Consider the following 22,851-nt stretch of genomic DNA (forward strand, 5'->3'; position numbering starts at 1 on the left):
TGGTGTTCTCTGGGGGGGGGGGAGCAAAATATAATAATAGAGCTTTAATTGAATTCCAAATGTTCCTCTTCGTGCTACAAAGCTTTCAAAAACAGGGCTGAGTTGCACTTATTAAAACGTGACGGTCATCTTTGTCCCCATTGAAGCCGGCGTCACGCCAGACTGGTGAGAATTCAAACATCAAAACTGAAGTGACAACGAGACTATCTTTGGCATGTGCGGTATGATATTAAGTAAGCGCCGGTATGCGCCAGTAAACACACAACGCAGTCCAAAACAAAGTAGTGCTGAGTGCAGGCGTGTTTCCCAGCTCTGTCCCACAGGGTCAGCGTGATTTCTAACCATCTGATCTGGAGCCTGAACGCACCTGATAGGATGCTAAAATCACCTTTTATATGACACCTAGAGCTTAAGTGAAATAAAATGCACAATTTGCATTTTTGACTCATTTTTAAAATATAAATAAATTTAAAATATTTCCAGAGATATGTATTCTCTTAACAGTAATACTATTTCAAGTGTCACTAACATCTAAATATGTGCAGAAAACTACAGTAAAATGTCATTTTTCTTAAAATTATTTTTATCAACTCACATGATTGATAAAGTTTGAAATATAGAGGCAGGATCACATTTTATAACGAGCCTTTCAAACCAATCTAACATGGACCAGACTGTAGAGTAACATACAACTAAGCTGAATACAAGTTTGTAAGAAACGAGGCGTAACTTTAACTCACATAAAATGACAATTTATTAAACAAACAAACAAATCCTTCAGAATACTTTTCAACAAATGAAAAATCTTTGAAATAGTATACGGAGATATACACGTTCCTTTTCCTTACTTTTATAATGGAACAAAAAAAAATATTTTGGACAATTAAGGCAATTCAATTTAGAAACACTTTTTTTTTTTTTTGGTGTTTGGTCCATAATATCTGGCTACAGTTTAGAAATAAATTACTATGCATTTTACATGTCCATGAAAAGTGACATATATTTAACATATCACATAAAGCCACAAAAGCAAAGAGAGACTTACGTGTTATTTGCAGTAACACTGTTCTTTAGAAAAAACCATGATCAAGTCTTTTCTCTTATAGTTGTCTGTCACATATTTGTCCATGTGCTGAGGGCAGCTGAGAAGAGTAAAAACCGCTGGATTTTACTGGGAGAGAGAGTTCAAACACCGAGAGGAAAGCACTGAGCCTGGTTTGGGGGTTTTTGGGTCAGAACTTGCTGCAGTCATATACGAAAGCTCCCGAAGTGCGATAGATGGATTGGCTCGGTGGGAATGACATCTGACAGCTGTTATTCCCATTCACCGGCGAGTTATTCAAGCCAATTCTTTGGGACTCAAACATCTCTCTGACTGAGTGGAAGTTCTGCTGCTGCGCCGGGTAGGCTGCGCCCAGGTGGCCCAGGTCTCCGGCCTGGTTGAGGTACCATGAGGTGAGCCTCCCTTGGTGAGGATGGTGGCCCTCCTGCCCAGAGTTTAGATTACCGTGGCCCAGGGAGGATGAGGTGGTTGTGACTGAGTAATCTGGCAATGTTTCGTCCACCGTGGTGCTCGGTGCCAAGTGGCTGGATCTGTCCCCAGCGTAAAGGCTCATGGCTTGCATGTTACAATGGTAGGTCGCATTGGAGGTAGTGGAGATGGAGTTTTGGTTACACGGGGAACTATAGACAGACGTCTGACTCGGGGAATAGTTTAAGGACAAAGACGGTGTTATACCTGTCCTGGTGGAGGCGGTGAGGCTGGAGGAGAGCTCTGTGGCCCCTTGTGGAGACCCCCGGAGGGAGGTCATGATGTTGTCCACGCTGAAGCCCTGCGTCGAGGCCTGGCTGTGGTGCTGGTGGTGCTCGGAGCTGTCCATGCCAATGGACCTGCTGGAGGGGATGCTGTGGGGGCTCCCGCTGGACATGCTGCTGCTGTCCGGGCTCTCGATCTTAGGGACGGTGCTCAGGGAGGGTGAGTCGGCCTGCGGTGGTGTGACGGCCCCGTTCTCAGTCTTAATATCCTGGACCCGGACGGGCTGGGAGCCCTGCACCGGCTGCTCCTGCTCCCGGCCCTGCTGCCTCGGCGGCGGCTCCTTCTGCAGCCGCTCTTCTTTCTCCTTCAGCGCGTCCTTCTTCTTGAACCGTCGCCTCCTTCTCAGGAAGCTCCCGTTTTCAAACATGTTGTAAGAGTCCGGGTCCAAGGTCCAGTAGCTGCCTTTACCGGGCTTTTTATCATCGCGGGGCACCTTGACAAAACACTCATTCAGCGAGAGATTGTGCCTGATGCTGTTCTGCCAGCCCTGCTTGTTGTCTCGGTAAAATGGAAACCTTTCCATTATGAACTGGTAAATCCCGTTCAGGGTCACCTTCTTGTCAGGCGAGTTTTGGATAGCCATAGTGATGAGCGCGATGTAACTATAGGGGGGTTTGACCATATCCTTGGGCTGCGGCTGGGGGGTGTACGGTCCATACGCACGGGCCATGCTGGCAGGATACTGGTCGTGAGCCGCATGAGAGTACATGTTCATTGGTGCTGCCATTCCCGTGTATCCCCCACCGGCTGCGGCCCGGTAGTAGCTCGGGTCGCTGCTGATGTACGGCACGACACCCAGAGAGTTGGGACTGGAGACGGAGTAGCGAGCCTGCATGGTTGGGGGTTTTTTTTGGGTTTTTTTTTTTGCTGTGATCCCGTTAAAAAAAAAATAAAGCTCCAAAATGGGGGGAAACTCAAACTTCTCCCTCCTGTCTGCTCAAATCTCAGCTTCTCAAAAGCAAAAAGAGAGAAAAACTCTGATTCACGGCGCAGACTGCTGCGTTCAAGCTGTCCCCATCCTTGTGTCCACTCGAAACGCACATTGAAAAAGTTCTGAACTTTGGACATCCGTCAGCACACAGGACTTTTTGCGCAGTTAAATTCTTTCCTCCTTTTTTGCTGCCGGGGAAGCGCCGCCCAGAAAAGTGCAGGAGTCGTCCAATGGGAAGTCAGCCCCGTGCAGCGAGAGCAGAAAGCTGCTGGCCACACTCAGGGCTTTTCATAAAAATAAAAAAATAAAAACCTTAGAGGAGGTGTTGGTAACTCCCAGCCCACTTCAGCCAAGACTCCAGACGTGCCAGAGTAACTCACAAGTACACAATCAAACTATAAAATGCATAATCCACTTTCTTAATCACATTCTTCTGCAGACATTCAACTGTCTTCAGAAAAAGAAAAAAAAAACACATGTTAACTATTCGTCTTTAAAGCTCTGATAATATATATATATATATATATATATATATATATATATATATATATATATATATATATATATATATATATATATATATATATATATATATACATTTGAGAAATTATTATATCTTATCAAAGAAAACACACATTAACGCAATTATTGACTGGTTTTTGTATATTTGCATTGGCAAGCGCCCCTTACAGTAAGTTATCTAGTTGAATCGCGTTTCAAACGTCGTAAACCAAATGGCGAAGTTTAACCACAGGTTAACGCATTTTAAAGCGTTTTTTGTTTGTTTTTTTCCCCTTTGGAGCAGCAGATGAGTGTGAGATCAAAGTGCGTGTAGCTTGGCAGTGGGTGGTGAGGTGCGATCTCATTACAACCGGGTATTAAAGACACTTCAGGGCCCGAGAAGCATCAGAGGTGTGAGAGTTTATTCAAGAAAACGCATCTAAAGGCAGGAAACCAAATGGGACGACGACGACACCTCACATGTGTGTTTTCTCATCAAAATGTCTGAATGTGACGCTTGAGGCCTTTTTTTCCCCTCATAATTTATTGTCCTAGTAACTGCATAAACAAACAAATCTGGGTTAGTCAACATACTTAACTTGGCTGATTATTTACAGATATGTTTTTGTTTATTGTTGCATCTTGGTGTTTGAAAATGTACATTTCTTTCTGGAATCGTTTGGAATAGGCTCAGGCGGAGGCCTGGAGAGTGAATCAGTACAAAACTCCGCTGTCCAAAGACAGAAAAAAAGTTGAATAATCCGACCCTGAAGGCCCCTATATTGCCCTGCTGTCAGGGGCGACTGTGCATGAAATTGTTAATGATCATTGTGAGGCAAAGTTACAGTCCCAATATCGCTGTAATCCTCCGCAGGTCGTCTTAATTAAATGTCCGTGCAGTGGCCTGGTGCTCCGCCGGTTTCTCCTTACATGGACCCGGGCATGAACTTTTTCCATCGCCCTGGGCTATTTACACAATTCACGACGGGCCTTTTACTTAATACCACGGCCTGCCCACCCAGTCCTCCTTAACCCTCTATTATTTAAGATATCCAGGGCTGAAAGGCACTGAAAAACACGATTTAAACATGACAACAAATTACATTAAAAAAAAAGAAAAAGAAATAGCGTATAATTTATCGTTGCTGTTAACCCCCACCCACCCCAGGGGGAAAAAATGTAAGGATTAAAGCTTTAATATGAAAAAATAAAAATGAAGCGACCGCCCATTTGACATTTATTCTTATTTGATTCAACGCACATTTTAGATATTGTTTGTTTTGGCACCACTGCTGTAGTTTCTCTACAAGTAAAGGCCAAAATCACCATATAAATGTGTATAAATATTTTATCCTTGTCAAAGGTACAAGTTAATAATATTTTACTTAGTCTTTCCTATTTTGCCAAATTACAACACCAGAAAACAGATTAAGTGATAGAAATATAAACAAGCCGACACCGCTGACACATAAAGAAAGGAAGGAGGAAAGAGGAGCAAAGAATCTTCTCGCCAGACACACATAATTACGCGTTTGACGCCCTCTAGTGTTCAGAGAGGATACCGTCCACAATGCGTCTGCAGAAAACATTATCCTCATACGCACATGTCCCGGTAAATTCAGCATCTTCATCTTATGCTGTACTGTAACTCTCATTAACCTCCAGAGGCAATGTCCACTATTTAAACTACGCAGAAGACATTATTTTCAATTGAGAGCCTCCGATAATTGGGTTTGTTTATCCGGGACCAAGAAATATGCCATATATAATATGTCTCATATTTTGTTACCCGGAATTTTCCATATGTCACGCATGTGATTTTTTTATTTAAGATAATTATTATTATAAAGGATGAGATTTATTAACTTGTCCCGTTAGAGAACTTCGAGAGCCTTGAGCGGATTAAATTGATATGGGGCATTTATTAAAGGCTGCTGCCACCTTGGGGATATTTGCAGTACTGCAGAGTGACGGAGCGGATACAAGACACCAAGTGGGGGAATAGCGCACGAGTACTATTGGGTGCATTTATAATATCAAAATAACTTGCACCTGCTTTTGAGTGCAAATTAATATTATATGTAAGTGTGTGTTAGATACGTGTGTAAACATATCTGTATTTATGTATGACTGTGAATATATTTTTGTGATTAATGCAATTTGTGTAATGCATTTGGTGTGTTCTTACTGAGATTTGTTCGTGTTTGTAAGGATCTGTAAATGTCTCCATGTTCATCTTCAGCTCGGGTGCCTCTCACTCCGTTCTTTGGTACAAATGGGTTTTGCCACATGCTCAGCCTAATAGAGACTATCTGACTGCATGTTATTTTTATTCAAAGGGCCACATTATACAATTTTTATTTAACAATTTCACACAGGTCTCTTAGCTACAAAAACGTTGTATTCAGAGTTTATTGCCCCAAATACAGCATTTCTTTGATTTTCACCCATTTGAATAATGGATCCTATCAGTTCTATTGAGAATATGCTGTCTGTCAGTCCAGGGCCACAACCACACCCATCCTGGGAGGGAAACGAAATACCAGTTTGAACCAGAATCTGACTCAGAAAGAGAGGCTCCTGATGAAGTTCAGACTCTGCGGCTGCAGCAGGACATTTTAGAATTAGTAGTGAAAAAATATTGTGTGTCTGAATATGTTTCTTAGTTAGGTTGTATGCCTTGTTACAGTTAGCGGTAAGTTCTTTATGTAATTGTAAGGGTCACTGTTTCAGTTTTTCATATTATATTGAATTCATTCATTCTCTTGCTCTGCATATAAATGACAGCCTTTTTTTTTTTTTTAAAGCAGCACATCACATATCTTATGTCGAATGTCTCCTGATATTTATTTCTCTTGCATATTATCCAAGGACACAAACTGAGCAACAGCCATTGAGCTACATTAGCTGCAGTGCTAATGCTAACAGGCTAGCATGCTAAGTAGACCTGCACAGTAAAGCAAAATCTAATTATTTACAGCTCCGACATTTGTAGTTAGCACAGATCCATGTTTCATCCAGTTTTTTAGCGAAGCCTGTTTTCTATAAGCCTATGTTGCACACATGCAAACCTTTGGGAAGTTTTGTTTTGTAAATTTCCATCAACAATGAAATCGATCTAATGGGTCTTCAGAGGCTTAGACAAAGGGGGAAATCAAGTTCGTTGATACGGCAAACAATAAAGCAATTGCAGTGTTTTGCCCAGCAGAGCTTATCTACTGGTGGGAGGGTGAAAGGGAGAGCCTACTGTGAGTGTGATTGGTCAATGCCCTCTGTGACATAGCGCAGGGTCTATTTCTGATTCACTTGTTGGAGCACAAGTCAACTGAAAACTGGAATAAGGGAGTAAGAGAGATGACAGGCTTTTTTTTCCATATCTGGGAGCTATGGAGCATATTGCTGTTAGAAAACTATTTTAAATAATATGACCCCTTTAATTGTTTTGCTCTCTGGCTGGACTCCCAGGCTCCTTTAGGTACTATCCAGTTCCCATAGGCCATACAGGGAAACCTGATGATGCCACACGTGGCTCCCCCGACCCCCATTTCATCCAATTCTGAAAAATGCATGCATCATTAGTTTCACAGGTCATGGTGATATTGGGTGTTGTCTGTTTGAATCACCGAGAAATACTGTTATGGTCACTCGGGCCCACTGTTATGAAGCTCTGGATATACAAATTCACAACAAAAGACGTGGCTGAAGAAACCACCGAACACCAAAGGCAACAGCCTCATTGTGCATGTTCATTGTCTCCTTGCATGGATCCATCCACCCCACAATACGGAGCGTTTCCTTTTTACCAGTTTGTTAACACAGCAGTAAAAAGGTGTGAATGACAGGTCATGAGGTGATGGTGAGGACAGAGACTTTCACAGGTCATGTAGGGAGACACAAATCTCACTTTACGCACACCAGACACCACACATGTACACACATGTTATTTTGCGTACACAAAATGGGTTAGAATGATTGATATTAAGGACTGATTAATACAGAATAAATAAAGTATAACACTTGTCTGAAAACCGCCAGGCTTTGTAGTTAAAACACATTTTGGAGAAATTATGTAATAATTGCAACGTATAACACTGATGATCAGTAGGTTGCAGGTTTGACGTACTGATTTGATTTAATTTAAAGTCATGTGAAAAAACAAAAACAACAAACTGATATGGTGTTCCAAACAGCAGTTGCTAACCCAATTAGTGAGATTGGAAATGACAGTTACAAGAGGAAGAACTTTGATTCAAAGTGGTTTACAATTTGAAGTGACAATAATTAATCAACGTTAATATGTGACATGAAGTTTTATTAGAAAAAAATAGAGAGAGAAAAACAAGTTGTGTAGTTGGAGGATTGTAAGACTGTCTAATCCAAAAATCCTTTCAGAAGTTAATCTGTTATTTGGGAGAAAACTTGAAAGACACCAAATTACTGATTCATTCCAGTAAAACCCTGAATCACATGACTTGGTTAAACTTTAAAGTCCTGAAATTCAACTACAATAAATTAAATAGGGGTTTGTTGCTAATTATGGACCTCTAAAGTTAGTTCTGTATTGCGACTTGATTAGTCCCTAATTTCTATCTGTTTTCATTGATATACAGTAAGAATCTCAGAGGGATGACATTCAGGAGCAGTCTGGACTATTGATGTGCTTCTAAACATGTCATGTTTCATTTGAAAGTTTTGAGTGATGCACAATTTTCTAAGCAAATATACAATAATGATCGAATGTCACATATAAATCAGACTAAATATAAAGTATGAAATCAAGACTTTATGTCTAATATTCAGCGTAAATGAATGGAACGACTCACGTTAACTACTGTTTGTCTGAAGGACGCTTCAAGTTGTATGAAGTTAAAAACTCAAAGAACCTTTTTTCACAACACAAACTATATTACACGTATGAAGGGCTCCTCAATGAAACAATTATCCCTTTCATTATTGATTGGTGAAATTATTCTGAAGACTTCTGATGAAGATTAGAGGGACGTTCCTGGTCCTGCTTCAACACACCTGAATCTAAGCATTATATCTTCACCAAGCACCCCCAAAAAACTAATTAAAAACCTCCCTTAGCAATCATGTGTGTGTTTGTGTTTTCAGCAAGGAGAAACCTCAAAACATCCGACTAGACAAGAACCCGACAGAGTCACTCCTGGAGACCTGTGATGTTCACTTTCCTTGTAATTTAATTCAAATGGTGAAACTTCCATCTATATTTATTGCAACTAAACTATAAATACTTGTGTTTACTTTCACCTTTAGAATTCTAGTTTATCAGTCATGAAATCAATAAAGATATGGTATCTGAAAATAATAAAATAGTCTCTATCATTATCTAATTCCTCATTATCAATTTTATTCAATATTTTGACCAGAAACCATTAATAGTACAGGAAACGTTGATATTTTCTGAGTGCGGTGTAGTGGTTTGCACTGTAGCCTCTAAGCAGGCGATGTCCTCAGTTTGAGTCCAGCCAGTCTGTCCCTACAGAGTTTGCACATTCCCCTTGTGGGCTTCCGTTCCCTCCCACACCATAAATGAACTGACGGCTCTGTGATTGATCCAGTGTCACATGCCTTTGTTCAATATAAGAGGGGGTCGGCTCAAGTTACCGTCGACCCCGAACTGCACAAGTGACTTTATATAGTTAAATGAAAACAAAATGCATGATCAGGGTGAAATCCTAGAGTTCAACAAAAATTTTCAAAATGTGCAAAACATGTAGAATTTATAAGGTCAAAGTCTATTAAACATGTATCTGATACTTCCAACACTGGTTGTAGTCTAATTAGGATCCCATATCACTAGTACGATTCTCACAAATGTTGTACCTGTTATTGAATTCCAAACAGTAGATAGAAAATGTTTCATTTAGATTAGCAGCTTTTCCATATTTGTTTCGCATCATATTTAAAGCTCGACAAACTGAGGTCGCACAGAATTAATTGGTTTTGCGAGCTTGGTCTCTCAGTCGCCACTAGATGGCAGTGCGACTCAAACCAGCACGAATAAACGCTTCTTAGTCCAATAAAGTGTAAGTCCACGTCTGAACGTGCTTTCGAGTTTTTTTACGCAATAACAACAATAATAACAACAATCATCTTAAAAAAAAATGTAATTTAAAAAAAAGCTACAATTGAAACTCCTCAGGCAATTTTTTAAGAATGAAAACTGTCAAACCCAACTTTAAATGATTCTCAGAAACAAAAAAATTACTTATTTCAAGATTTTTTTTTAAATGACAGTAGTAATTGAAACAAAATGCATAACAATTTTGCTTATATTTGAAATCCAAAACACGTAAACTTTGCTGGCTCCTAAAGAAAAGATTGATAACAACATCAAGTGAAGATAAAATATAAAGTCCTGAAGTTTATCGTTGTAAATGTTCATGATGAAATGTGCTGTGTCTGTGTTTTTAAATTAGGATTAATGAACAAATTGACAATTCAAACCTAACTTTATTTTTGCAGCATCAGCAAGACATTTCAGGAAATCCTTTGTTTAAATTTGAATCGTCATTCAAATTCGTCACTTTGTGAATATAATTGTGAAAGAAGATGCAGAAAAAAATACAATAAAGTCAAAAAGAAATAAAGTAAGACGACCACTGCTTTTTGGGGAAATTACTCAGCCTATAAAGAAACATTCATTTGGCAAACACCTCCAAGTGGTCTGATCGAAATGAATCTTTAATGTTGAACATTTGTTACACTATCGAACACAGTTTTAATAAAAACAAAACAAAGTGCATGAATATACTTTGTTTGGGACATTTCTTTCAATAAAACGTAGTTATTGTTTATCCATGTGAGTCAGGCACGTAAAGTTCCACAAAAGTGTTTTTTTTTTTTTTTTTTCTTATGAAAGTGAAAGTTCAAAGAAACGATTTTCTTTACTGAAAAAAAGAGTTTCGCAGAATATCTCCACCCAGATGCTGGTAGATATGTTTTCGCTGGTGTTTTTTTTTTTTTTCATTTTTTTTTTAAACTTCTGGTCACATTACGCATGGCTTTACGTCCTGATAGACACTTTGGTGATGGTGATGAAGTTGGTGATAGTAAGATCCTCCGCTGCCCGGGTGGAGAGAAGAGATTCCGTTCAGGTTTAAAACGAACTCCTTTCTGTCGCACACAGGAGCTGAATGGCCGGAATATCGAGACAATCCCACTGTCAACAAACAGGACACAAGAGGTCAGGTCATCACAGCCAAGCTGGAGCTGCATTTTTAGTGAAAACGTTAACACAAACCATGTTGTTTATACTTGGAAAAACGTGATGCTGCATTCTAATATGCTTTATGAAATTATTTGCCATTTATCAGTATATTAAATTTGTATTTATTTATAGTTAAAATCGTATTAGATGAGCAACCGTTCACGCATTACAAATGTTGGGAAAGATGCAGCTATGTTGACGGATCATCACAGTTAAATTGGTAACTGTTAAATTATAATATTTATATTGTAATAAATAACATTTATGAAATAATCTTTAATAAGATAGATTTATGAAAAAACAACTTGTGTGACAAAACAGTGCATTTTATATGTGATAGATGAAAAACGGGTGTAACTTTCACTATCAAGGTTTATAAAATGAGTAAATAAGGTCAAATAAAGCAGCCTTTGGGGTATTGAATTCTATATTGTTGCGGCAATTCCGTTATGTATTTCAGCTTCTTTAAAAAAGATCAATAACTATGTTTTGTATCAGAGGGGAAATCTTTAAATAAATTCAAACGACAAGTAAGAATATATCAATACTCACTGTAAAACAATGAAGTGTAATTATCTTGAAAAACCTTAAATAATTTGAATTGAATTAACAAAAACAATTGGCCATGATAGTTTGTTTATGAACATTTTCCTTATTTACCCTTGCATTTTCATGAGCTGTTGTGTCATTCTGATTGGGTATTGCGCACTTTTTCCTGTTCTGTCTTTGGCACAGAGGCCTCTCAGACATATTTTTGGCGACTAAGCCATAGTGTATGGAATTTAAATCGAAGATATTGTGTTCTGAGGCACACAAAAAATATTTGCATGTTACATGCAAACATTTTTACAATACAAGATGAAAAAAAGTGAAAACATTTTACTTGTTTAATGCTATTTTTTGTGTCTTCTGTTTGCGTTGTCAGGAAGATTAGATGCGATATGTGAATAAACAATCCGTTCAGACTGTACTCAACCTATACTAGCATTTAATTTTTTGGCCTATTTATGCTTATGTATTGATTTATTGATTTATTTGTTTGTTTGTTTGATGGTTTACAACGTTGTACACAATTGCATGACAAAGGAGCGATGGCCTCTTTGTCTGATGAGGTCATCCAGAGCCTAAACCTAATCAATTGTCATCACACAATTTATATTCTGTGATACGTTTGGGCAAACTGTACCTGAAATGTCCGACGAATCTCGTGCATTGTGGTGCAGATATCCCTGATCCAGAGAGTAAGAGGGCATCCCCGTGTGCACAGCGGGGGAGTTCGGGCTGCTCGATGCCAGAGACTGCTGCTTGATGTAGGAAGATACCCCAGGTGCACTCCAGTGAGAGGCCGCATTTGCATAAGGAGACTGACAGTCCAGAGCACCTACCATCGCCGCGGAGGACTGCAGGGGGCTGCTGCGGCTGTCCGCACAATAGTCTGCGTTAGAGGCCACCTGACACGGAGCCATGTAGGGTGAGCCGGAGTTTGACGACATGTGTGGGACGTGGTGTCCTCCGGCGAGTCCTTCAAACCCACCCGGAACCGTGTTGCCCATTAGATCTAAGTTGTAGCCGTTGTGACATGCTAATGAGCCCGAGGACGACTGGAAATCAAAGTTCTGCGGCAGCATTGGCGCACCGAAGCCAATGCCATTCATCATCCTGTACATTGGTTTCAGGGCCTGGCATTTCCGACGGAACCCCCGAGGCCTGCGACGGAACGAGCCCTCCTCGAACATGAACTCACTGCCCGGGTCGATGGTCCAGTAGTGCCCCTTCCCCGGTCTGCCAAGACCTTTGGGCAGTTTAATAAAACACTCGTTCAGAGACAGATTGTGTCTGACTGAATTCTTCCATCCTTGGTATGAGCCCCTGAAGAAAGGGAATCTCGACTGCAGGAATTGATAGATTTCGCTCAGAGTAAGCCTTTTGGTCGGAGAGCTTTGTATTGCCATGACGATCAGTGCAATGTATGAGTAGGGGGGCTTTTCAGGGCGCCTCAAGCCGGAGTTCCCCCGTTTCCCTTTAGTTGGTTGCTGCGCGCTCTCCATCACCGGCTGCGCGCTCAGAGATGCACTTGGAGCAGCTGGACTGGAGCTCATTGGATTTGAAGCGTCCAAATGCTGCTGGGAAATTTCAGTTGTCATGGCTGTGCCCCTTTTTTATCTTCATTCACTGTTAGATCTGCGGAACAAGTGCGCACGCGGAGAGCTGTGAAAGGTCCGCCGATGAAATATTTCAAGCCGATTGTCCCTCTGCGACACTGTGTAAGGTCGTTACCGTGAAAATCAAGAAACACCAGCCGCTGTTCCTCCTTCCTCTCTCTGTCCATCGCTGGCAATTCTCCCACAAGAGAGGGGAAATAATGCCCCGCAACTGTGCCTGCGCATATCCACCGCCAAACACAACTCGACCACCTATCAGTTGTTAAATCTCTCTCTGCCCCTCTCTCCCCCAAGATCCCTCCAAGAAATCACCAGGAACAGGGCTACTCCCTCCCCATCTGGCCAGGGTCCAGACTAGAAGCCGGACGCGGCGCGGTGGAATAAGACAAATCTCCTCCCACGACTCACTCTCCAAAACACCTCAGTCCACATTTGAGTGACATGCATTCGCTGGGACATACCCAGCGGACAAACGACGACAAATAAAACGGGGGGGGGGGGGGGGGGGGGGGGGGGGCAGTTTTGAACGACTTGTCCACTTTGACCTCACGCGCAGTGCAAACAATGACGTTACCTGTCAGTCGCTCTGGGTCGTAAAGTTGTACAGGCGGACTTCTGAAGTCCTGATTTGTTTGGGATCTGCTGGGGCTCTGACATGAGAGGAAGCATGCTTTTTCCATCAGAGCGTGCCAACATACCACACACAGCGCGGCCAGTGTCAGTTTACCCCTCGGAGCCTGGATTACATCTCTGGAGCGATGCATTTATTTCAAAATCTAGCAAAAGTCCTCAAACCAAGAATATTAATTATAATAATGATGCAAAAGATTTTATTTCAAGGTACAAGTTGACGTGAAACAACTCCCGAGCAAAGTTAAAAGAAAGTTTACAGTCAATATCACCAGAATCAAACTTATCACCCTGCTGCGTTCAGGATGCACAGCTGCTTCAAAGGAAATTGACTTTCTACACTCAGAAGAATGGGCTTGCATAGAAGACATTTCTTCCCAGTTTGTCCAGGATGCACTATTTGTGTCAACTTTTCCTGCGCATGTGTACTGTCTGAAGCAACAACTACTGGGGTCAGACAGAAAATATAAATACTGAACGCCTCCATCCTGCAGCAGCTTCACGAACACTGGAAAGTCAATATATTATGTCAGTTTATTTTGGTAACATAAATGATACAGCAGATTAAGAAGCTAAAACGTATGATTAATTTGAATTCTAAATATCATTATTATCCAATTATTTTGTCAATTCTGTACAATACGGGCCTACACATGTCCTGGTGGAAGGCTTTGATTGTTTTCTTTTGGTTTTTTTCTCCCCCAAACCTGTGAAGGAGGCTCTTCATGCACTGGCAACCAATCCCTGGCAGCGCTTCCAAAAGGTTTCTGCAAGGTGGAGTCACGCACACACACGCCCAAACGCAAATAACCACACTGGCACTTAACAGGTGTTCATGTTTTCAAACAGGTGTCAGTCTTTATTTGGCTTCACAGCCGTCGTGACTGCTCTGTAATTCGAGTGCAACAACGGAAAACGCACAGACATGAGTTAATTCAATTTTTTTTATTGCAAAGAGCAAAAAGGTTTAAAAGAAAGGGTCCACAAAAACAAAGTGCACATTTTAACACTTTGGATTTGAACAAATGGAGTGAATAGTCTTTTCAGTAACACATAGCTGAAAATTAAATAACATATTCAAAAAGAAACAACTTAAAAGTTTACAAAAATAACGTGAAAACACCATGTCACCACTATAATGCCGCATCCATTTCAGTCCCAATCATAAAAAGTTAAAGATTTCTGTCTTTTGGTGTCTGTTCTGTAAATCCCGTCAGTGCTCAAAATGGAACTTTTCAACACTCAATAAAAACAGTCTGGTTTTATAAGTGGTAATGTGAATGCAGCCGACTCCCATACGCAGTTGGCATGTGCGCCGCGGACACGTCCACGTGGTAGGGCGCCTTAACGTATGGAAATGAGGCAGGTGTGTTTGAATGATTCATCATCAGTGCACTGTGGCGCGTCCAGGTGAAGGCGGGGACGGGGGGGAACGCTTCTCTGTCTGAGTGTCTCTTGAACGGCTTGCTGAGGATGCTTTCAATAGCAAACGAGCTGGTAAACTTGGGGCAGGAGTCAGTGTTGGTGGTCGGGGCAGGCTGGTGGAGCCTCTGTGGCTCCTCCGCGCCCTCAGACATCCCCCCCTCCTTGCCGAACCTTTTGTTAATGCGCTTTCTTCTCCGCCTGAAGACCCCATCCGCAAATGTGTACTCGCTGTGAGGATTGAGCATCCAGTAATTGTCCTTTCCCCACGGTCTTGAAGGGTCCCGCAGCACTTTGAGAAAGCAGTCATTTAGAGACAAATTGTGTCGCACGGAGTTCCTCCAGCCGGTGTAGCTGCCTCTGAAGAAAGGGAACTTCTTCATCAGATAGTCGTTTATTTCGGCCAGTGTCAGTCGCCCAGAGGGGGAGTCCCGGATGGCCATCGCGATGAGAGCAATGTATGAAAACGGGGGCTTCGGTCTCCGTGTGTAGGGCTTGGACTTGCTGCTTCCGCACAGAGTAACAGGTGAAGGGCTGTGCGCCACACAGTCCCCATCTGAGCCCAGCTCCTCCTCGGCGCAGAGAGGAGACCGCGCGTTCCGCTCTGCATCACTGGGCACCTCCAAGTGCTTCGTGGTGTCATAGTGGCTCCCACACAACACCTCCAGCTTCATGCTTCAAGTGATGCTGTGTCGAATCGTGAACAGTCCCAAACACTGTGTGCGTAAAAGTCCGGAGCTCTGTGTGCGTCAAGACGCAAGGTGCCTTGATCTGTATTCAAAGATGTGTGTCCTTTCGATCATACCTGCCAGAGCACTGAAGCCCGTCTCACCTTTAGCCTGAGTGAGCTGCACTTTATAGCCTGTTCACCTCAGCACCAACCCAAGAAGGCGGAGCTTTCCAAAGATGTGGAGCATTCAAAACATCTTTATCATCTCTCGCACGTCGGTCTATATAACACAATTACAACCATAAAGCTGCAATCGTGAATATGTCATTTTTTATTTTATTTTTTATTTTTTAGAAGTAGTTATATATAGGTTCTCCAAGATAAACAATAGAGCGGCTTTGTCCGTCTCACCTGTGAAATGTGATCTATGGTACACCTTAACTGTTTCACCTGAGACAACCAGGGGGCGTAGGACTCCTTTGTATTTTAAGGTGCGGTTCCAGCAGGTACGGAGTTGCATGCCAATTTGAGGAACCACTGTAATCTCAAACCGTCCTTTTCTGTATAAAGTTTTCTAACAGCCCAATTATCCTCAAAATAAATAAGAAATGCTTATTTACATTCTTTGTGTTTAGAGATGTTTACATTTTTACTAGTGCCTGGATCTTTTAAAGCTCTGTGCTCAGGTGTGAATGTCAGTTTTTCTTTGTCCCAATAATGCGCATTCGTCTTACAAATCACTCATTGTGGTTTATTTTCCTCCTGAATGAACTGCCCTGAGGTTTTGACAGATCTCAGTCGATGGCCTCTTGTGATGTGATTCCAAGGAAACAGTAGTACAGCTATGACAACAAGCCCATCAGATGATCAGTCCAGATCAAGTCGGAACTCTCTGTAATGCCTTCTAATTGCTAATGACAGTGTTTTATTTTTAATTGCCCCACCTTGTGAATGGATCCCCTCCCATCCCTTTTCATGGTTCCTTTGGAGGTTTTGTTGAACTCAATGACCTTTAATCAGCAGTCTTACCCCCTGTAGACAAACCCAGCTTCTGGTTGCGCGGCATCAGTGTCACTCAACAGTTAAATGTAAAAAATAATCTCCCACTGAACCACCTGGAAAGCAAGGCTGACATCCCTCTCATGCCTCTGTGCCAAAGCGCCAAGTGGTTCAACTTCTGTTTGTACGGACTGGAGTTTTCAAAGTGTTCTGCGTGTAGGTTACACATGTTTGTGCGAGGTGTGAATGTTTTGATTTTCAGATAATAATCTGTTTGTGCTGAGTGTGACACAGAATCTTTGGTGAAGTCACTGTTTTGAATGGTGGCATGTCAAGGATGGATTCCTCTAAGCTAACCACACAATGACAAGAGCTCAAATACCACGTATTCATTCAGTTCACTGCATGTACCTGCTTGCGAGGCCACTCTGCATCTGTGTGAGTTCTCGTGTACATTGTGACCTGTGTAATAACAGCTTATATGCTCTGTAACAGAGCTTCGAGTTGCATCATCCACAGTCAAAATAAAGCATAAAAGACTGAAGGAGTGGCTTTAAGCTAAGGAGTTTCTGAATAGTATTTTCATTATTCCACCCCTCAAGAGGATTTATTTATCCGTCTATATATGTGTGAGAGTTTGTGACTTGAAATAAGCATTTTTAGAAAGTGGTTTTCATTTTCTGGTGCAACATATCTCAAGCAGGTGTACTGCTTGAGATATGGGCAGGGTGAGGAATGAGGCGTCATAAAGTACTCTAATGTCTGTCCTTTTGAAAATATTGGGCAGGATCTGATTACTATAATGAAATCTATAAAGCAGCTCTAATGACCGAAGTTTAAGCCAGCTGCTTACTCATTACCTTTGACGTTTATGAAATTGGTCGGTGGCCAGCAGAGCTGTTGTCTCTTTGTCCCTTCACTGTGTCGCCTGTTCGCTTTAACGATAGCTGAAGCTGTTGTAACTGTCGCACCAAACTACTGTTTTTAATGGCGAAGGACTGGAGGAGCATCTCAATGATCCTAATCTAAGACCTACTGACAACAACAGGACAGATGTCTGACGGCATTCATTTCAGACTGTATCACAAGTGTCTGTGTGTCTGAGTATTGAAAGAAAAAATTTAAAGTAACTCTAGAGTTTCTTTTTTTGGCCTTTACTATCAATATCTATTAAAGTAAATCTACTTCTTCTACACCACTAACTGCAATCGAGCAGGCTATCAATCTTCATTACAAAACACTGAGGAAAATATATTGAATGTACGTTGCTTATGTTGAATATATTACTAGGACATTTTATTTCTTAGCAGTTTCATCTGATCAATTCCATTTCACTTCTCACACTGACTTATTGACTCTTTTAGCATCCTGTGCAGCTGGTCTCTCCGCGTCAGCCTCACCAGATCACTGTACAATATTTATGAGCACATTATAGTACAATAATGTGGTCCCTTCCATCTGACGGCAGATCAGATAATATCTTTTTGGTTTTTATCAGCTCCACATTCAAAGCACACATACCTGAGAGCTATTTAAATAAAAGAAAGCCTCCACAGCAGGAGGAAAGTTGGGAGGCAGAATAATGGAAAAATAATAATTCCAAAGAGAAGCCCCGATACAGAAAACCTTATTTCTTGTCACATTAATAGTAACTTTCAGATATGAGCTGGATGGTTTTGGTGCACTATGCCACCACTCAAGTTCTCATGCCATCCTTGAAGTGTCACCGGTCGACATGTTGGAATAAGGAGCTCCGTGAAGCGCCCGGCTTTCTGTGACTAACTCTATGAAGGCTGTCAATACAGCTCAGACACACTGGCATTGGCTTCAGTTCTTAAGAATTCAAAAGTCCCATACACATTTTGAAATAATAAACCATGCCCCTGGCTTCATGAGCACCAAGTGTGCACACACAGCTGCGTGAGAACTCATTTACAGTTCAGTGTATAAAGCCCACAACACAATGGAGCTCTGCTCTCGCTCACAGTCAGTTTATTCCACAGTTTTCATGTAAGCTTTGTGCTCAAGTCAATCAGTCCTTCTCAGCCTGGAACAGAAATGAAAGAAACACAGTCACAACACCATGTGTTCCAATAAGTTCCTTCTGTCTGACTGTTTGTGAAGAAAAATGATTTTCCAGTCATTTGTTGGAGTATGAAGGAATATAAATATCCTGAGTTGATTGCAGGTGTAAAGAACAAAGCAGTGGCTTTAAAACAGGCGGAGGAATTGTTGAGACCAACAGCTGTGCTGAAGTTTATGGAAATGAGTCTCATTCTGGTCATGCCAACAATCATTTGAAGAGCCGGTCTTGTATTCTGAAATCAGAGTGGATCATAGAGATGAAAGTCAGAGATGTGTGTGAAGTTTTTCTTACATTTTCTATCATTAATATAAGTTTGTGTGAGTGATCCAGTGAATGAATCTGTTGACATGGTCAGGATGTATCCTCTATATTAGCTGGTCAGCTGGGATCACCTCCAGCGGTCTGCTAACCTAGATTGAATATAATATGAATGATATGCAATAAAGGAAACTGAGCTCATATATGACATTTTTGACACATCTGACAATATCTCAGATCTCGTTCAAGTGAATATGTTCAATGTTGATGATAACTAATTACACATGTTTGCTATTGAATGGCGGCATTGTTATCATCATTGTAACGCAAACAAAAAATGAGTGAAAAATAATATTTAGTGACTGTGTTTGTGAAGACTGTCAGTGATCCAGGTTTGGAGATGTTTCACTTCACTATACTTCGTCATCAACTCAGCGGCACCAAACTGTAGTTAATTAATAGAAACAAGCCAAAAGTAAGAGTTGAAACTAAATAATATTCTGACAAAAGTTTAGATATTTTAACTTTTTATTGGAAAGAGGGTGTGTGTGTGTGTGTGTGTGTGTGTGTGTGTGTGTGTGTGTGTGTGTACACGCAGCATGTTATCGATCAACCAGGTTTGTTAGACATTTTCCATAATAAAACTAAACTAGATGTGCCAAAGGCCACAATGCTCAGTGGTCCGTGCTCCAGCTCCACAATGAGAACCTTCCTGCTTCGAATCTGTTTATCAGCCCTTCAGTGTGGAGTTTGCGTGTTCACTCCAGGTACTGCGACAGCCTAAAAACATGCATTTATGGTCAACTGTTCAATCGAAGTTGCACCAGCGGCAGTGTGATTGTCTGACTTTCTATGTCTAAAATGTTATGGAAGACGCGTGGAAGCTGAGCCAATGTGGGCAAACGTCAATAACTGAACGAGTGTGAGTTAGTGCATGAGTGTGAACTGACTGACGAGAAATAATGTGACATTGATACTCTAACCCAGATTGCAGTTTCCTTAAACCAGCTCAGCTTACAAATAACATCTAAAACATTAATAAATGGCAAGAACAATGTTGAGAGAAAACCCCATAAAACTTGATTGACATTTTTAAAAGCAACAAGCATTCAACTATATCACAAAAACAGATTCTTTTTTTTTGGCCCCATAATGAAACTTTCTGAGATCTTTAAGGAAGGCGTGCTCAGATAATACATAATCTGGGGAATTCTAACTTCTTATTAGCGACATTTTTAATCTTTCAGTGTGAGTCAACATTTAAACAGCCAGTTTATCATGGAGCTCAGTCATATCTGTGCAACTACGATCAATCATCTTTTTTTTTTTTTTTGCCGTTTGAACACATTTAGGACAAATGATGATGCATTTTGTGGAATAGAAGAAAATATTTAAACTTCTCGGAGTATTTCAGTAATGTAAACCGTTGAAGCAAATTCCACAAGACCTCTAAAAATAACCCTGCAGAGATGTCAGATTGACAAAGCTTGAGTTTGCATAACTCCCACTGAAGGTTTCGTGTCTGTCTGTCTATACAAACAAAAAGCTTTGCGTGCAAAGCTTCAGATTATTGGAGATGTTTTGCAGATAATTGAACTCCTGAGAGGAGCGAAGATCTGGGAAGCCTCACACAGTTGCAGTACTCACTTGCTCAAAATACACCGAGAATTGCATGTTGATTCTAGGCATTCCTTTACACTATTTATGGAAACTATGTGTTTATAATCATTGTACAATACGTTCCACCTCAACATATTTCGTCAGTCACTAATTATAGTATTTTGACAGCTATGTTTTCAAAGCACACTGCCAATGTCTTAGTATTTAACTAAAGCATTATGGGTTTGCACAAACATGTGCGTGTTCTTAGTCATCATCGCACAGCTTATAGAGATGGTTTCTTTGTGTACATTCAGCTCCGCATGTTTCTTCATGTATATCTCGCCCCACCCTCTAAACGCATACATCCTGTCTCTTAAGTATGGAAGTCCTCATTTGTGTAACCTTTAGCAAGTTTAGCCACTGGTTTCTTTCTTGTACTATTGTGATTTTTATTATTTGATTTTTAACCAACTTTGAATATTATAGTAAACAACAATTAGGTTCTTTCGTGACTCTCAACAGAAAAATCAACCACAAAAGAATTTTTGAAAGCGGGCGCCGACCTGTTGCTGGTTTGGGAAGTTTCTATTTTGGTCTTGAGACTTAAGAAGTGATGATAATGAGCTGCCAGACAAACACGAGGCGCAGATATGATGAAGAAGCATTACTATAAAGTAAAAACACACGACAGAAGCTGTCTACAAGTCGAGAAGGAAATAAAACTATAGCTGCGAATCCTCCTGCACTATAGCGAGGATCAGAAATAATTAAATGGGTGTATTCTACTGCTGAGATGATCAGCCATTATCATTGGTGTGATTCTGGATATATGGAAAATAATGAAGTGTTTTCTTGTTTTGCTTCAATGTACCCATGTCCTTTTTCGTTATTTCAGTGTCTCCTCGTTCTCCAATATTAAATTTCCCTCTCTTTTTCAACATTGTTTTAGTATTTTTTTATTCTGTTCTGAGGCAGAAGCCGAGCTTTTCAGTAAGGGTCGGTAGGATAAACACGGGAGCCATTACTTTAGTTGATTCTTCACTAAACACAACTCACACTCACTCTTGCTCGGTCACCATTAACGTCAACTGTGGATCAAATATACTACACTGTAAAAATTAAAACATTGAAAAAAACAGCAACTTACTGCACAGGATGTTTGAATCTTAACTCAAAATCGTAAGTTTGAACATATTTCCATACAGATTTGCTGTCTGATTGTTTTTTGTTGGAATAACATACATTTTGTAGTTTGCCATATGACGAATGTAAAAAAAAAGTAAGTTAAACCAAGTCGTTATCAGTTTGATATACTAACCATTTTAAGTAACGTTGTGCCAACTTGTTATTTTTTCATTTGGATGACCTCATGTTTCAGCGTAATACAAATAACAACGAACAAAATTGTTCCTTTACATATTTATAGCACACAGTCAACAGTCTGACATATAAAAACTGTTGACAGAGCTTTTTAGTAGCAGTGTAATGGGCTCATATCCTCCAAGCTGAAGCCGAACTGAGGATGATCAAGTCAGCAGCAGAGAACTGTTCCAAAAAGCGAGCCCATGGAGAACATGCAAACTCCGCACAGAAAGGCTCGGCCTCGACTTGAACCAACATCTTGAACCCATCATCTCCAGTATAAGGCCATGCTGGGTCACATGCAGGATGAAGTAACAACCTCAGAAATAGGGTTTGTGACAGATTCTGATCTAGACTGCATATTCGTGAACGAGTACTCCATGCATGCCGAAACACAGATTTGTGGATATTAAGTGAGGATACGCGGTATAAAAGCAGAAATGTGTAGCCTTCTCTATGAGTAAACCTCTTAACTTCTTGTTTAGAAAATACCAGAGGGAAATTCTGAGTCAAACTCTGAGGACGCTGCAGCGAGCGTGGGCCGAGATAGGGATGTCATTTAGCTTTGCGAATGGGGAAACAATTTCCACACTAAATTGTGGTGTAAAGTCATAACAGAGTGAGTGATGACGGTAAGCGAAGGGGTCAATCTTGTCTCTATTTATTCTCCCAGGGGTTCCTGGTAGTGAGGTCTGTTTCGAGATCTGGCATGTCAAAGGAGAGAGCCTCATAAGCTGTTGCTGACAAGCAGCAGGGCTTCAAAACATCATCACACCGTGGGAGGAAGAGAGATTCAAGGTAAACACTTCAGCCTGGCCGCAGACATCTGAGTTACATAAAACGAATGTTTTTCTCCCATAATTTACACCACTTTTTTTTTAAAACTCCCATGTGCTGGTTGCTCATACAAGAGACAGAAATATTCACCTGTGCAAACAGTCGAGAAACAAACACTTTATGATGCAGTTTGTGCAATGCCAAAGTCGGTGGATGGTTTGAAAAATATTTTACAGCAAACAAGTTTTAGGTTCTTCAGCATTCTCTTAAAGAAAAGTGTCCTACATTTGTCAGCTGTCAAACATTTATCATCCCCACTGATCTGACAGTTTATACAAAGTGTCCTGAAGAGAAATCTCAAAAGAAATATGTGAAATATGACCACATGTCAGTTTAATCCT

The 22,851-nt window shown here is 40.9% G+C and overlaps 3 protein-coding genes across 3 annotated transcripts; all 3 read right to left on the minus strand.

Annotated features, from left to right (window-relative positions):
- Positions 1-739: 739 nt before the first annotated feature.
- On the minus strand, positions 740-2,883 carry foxc1a (forkhead box C1a). The gene has a single exon (XM_080488423.1). It carries the CDS (start codon positions 2,649-2,651, stop codon positions 1,233-1,235), a length of 1,419 nt encoding a protein of 472 aa, XP_080344549.1. The 5' UTR covers positions 2,652-2,883; the 3' UTR covers positions 740-1,232.
- A 6,824-nt stretch (positions 2,884-9,707) lies between these two features.
- foxf2a (forkhead box F2a) lies at positions 9,708-12,980 on the minus strand. The gene is made up of 2 exons (XM_080459763.1): positions 11,669-12,980; positions 9,708-10,434 (listed from the first exon to the last, which is right to left on the minus strand). Exons 1-2 carry the CDS (start codon positions 12,624-12,626, stop codon positions 10,262-10,264), a joined length of 1,131 nt encoding a protein of 376 aa, XP_080315889.1. The 5' UTR covers positions 12,627-12,980; the 3' UTR covers positions 9,708-10,261.
- Positions 12,981-14,105: 1,125 nt separating this feature from the next.
- On the minus strand, positions 14,106-15,535 carry foxq1a (forkhead box Q1a). Its single transcript, XM_080480210.1, has one exon. The coding sequence runs from the start codon at positions 15,368-15,370 to the stop codon at positions 14,537-14,539; it is 834 nt and encodes a 277-aa protein (XP_080336336.1). The 5' UTR covers positions 15,371-15,535; the 3' UTR covers positions 14,106-14,536.
- Between the last annotated feature and the right edge of the window lie 7,316 nt (positions 15,536-22,851).

The sequence above is a fragment of the Lipophrys pholis genome, assembly GCF_963383615.2.
Source record: "Lipophrys pholis genome assembly, chromosome: 1".
Taxonomy (NCBI): domain Eukaryota; kingdom Metazoa; phylum Chordata; class Actinopteri; order Blenniiformes; family Blenniidae; genus Lipophrys; species Lipophrys pholis.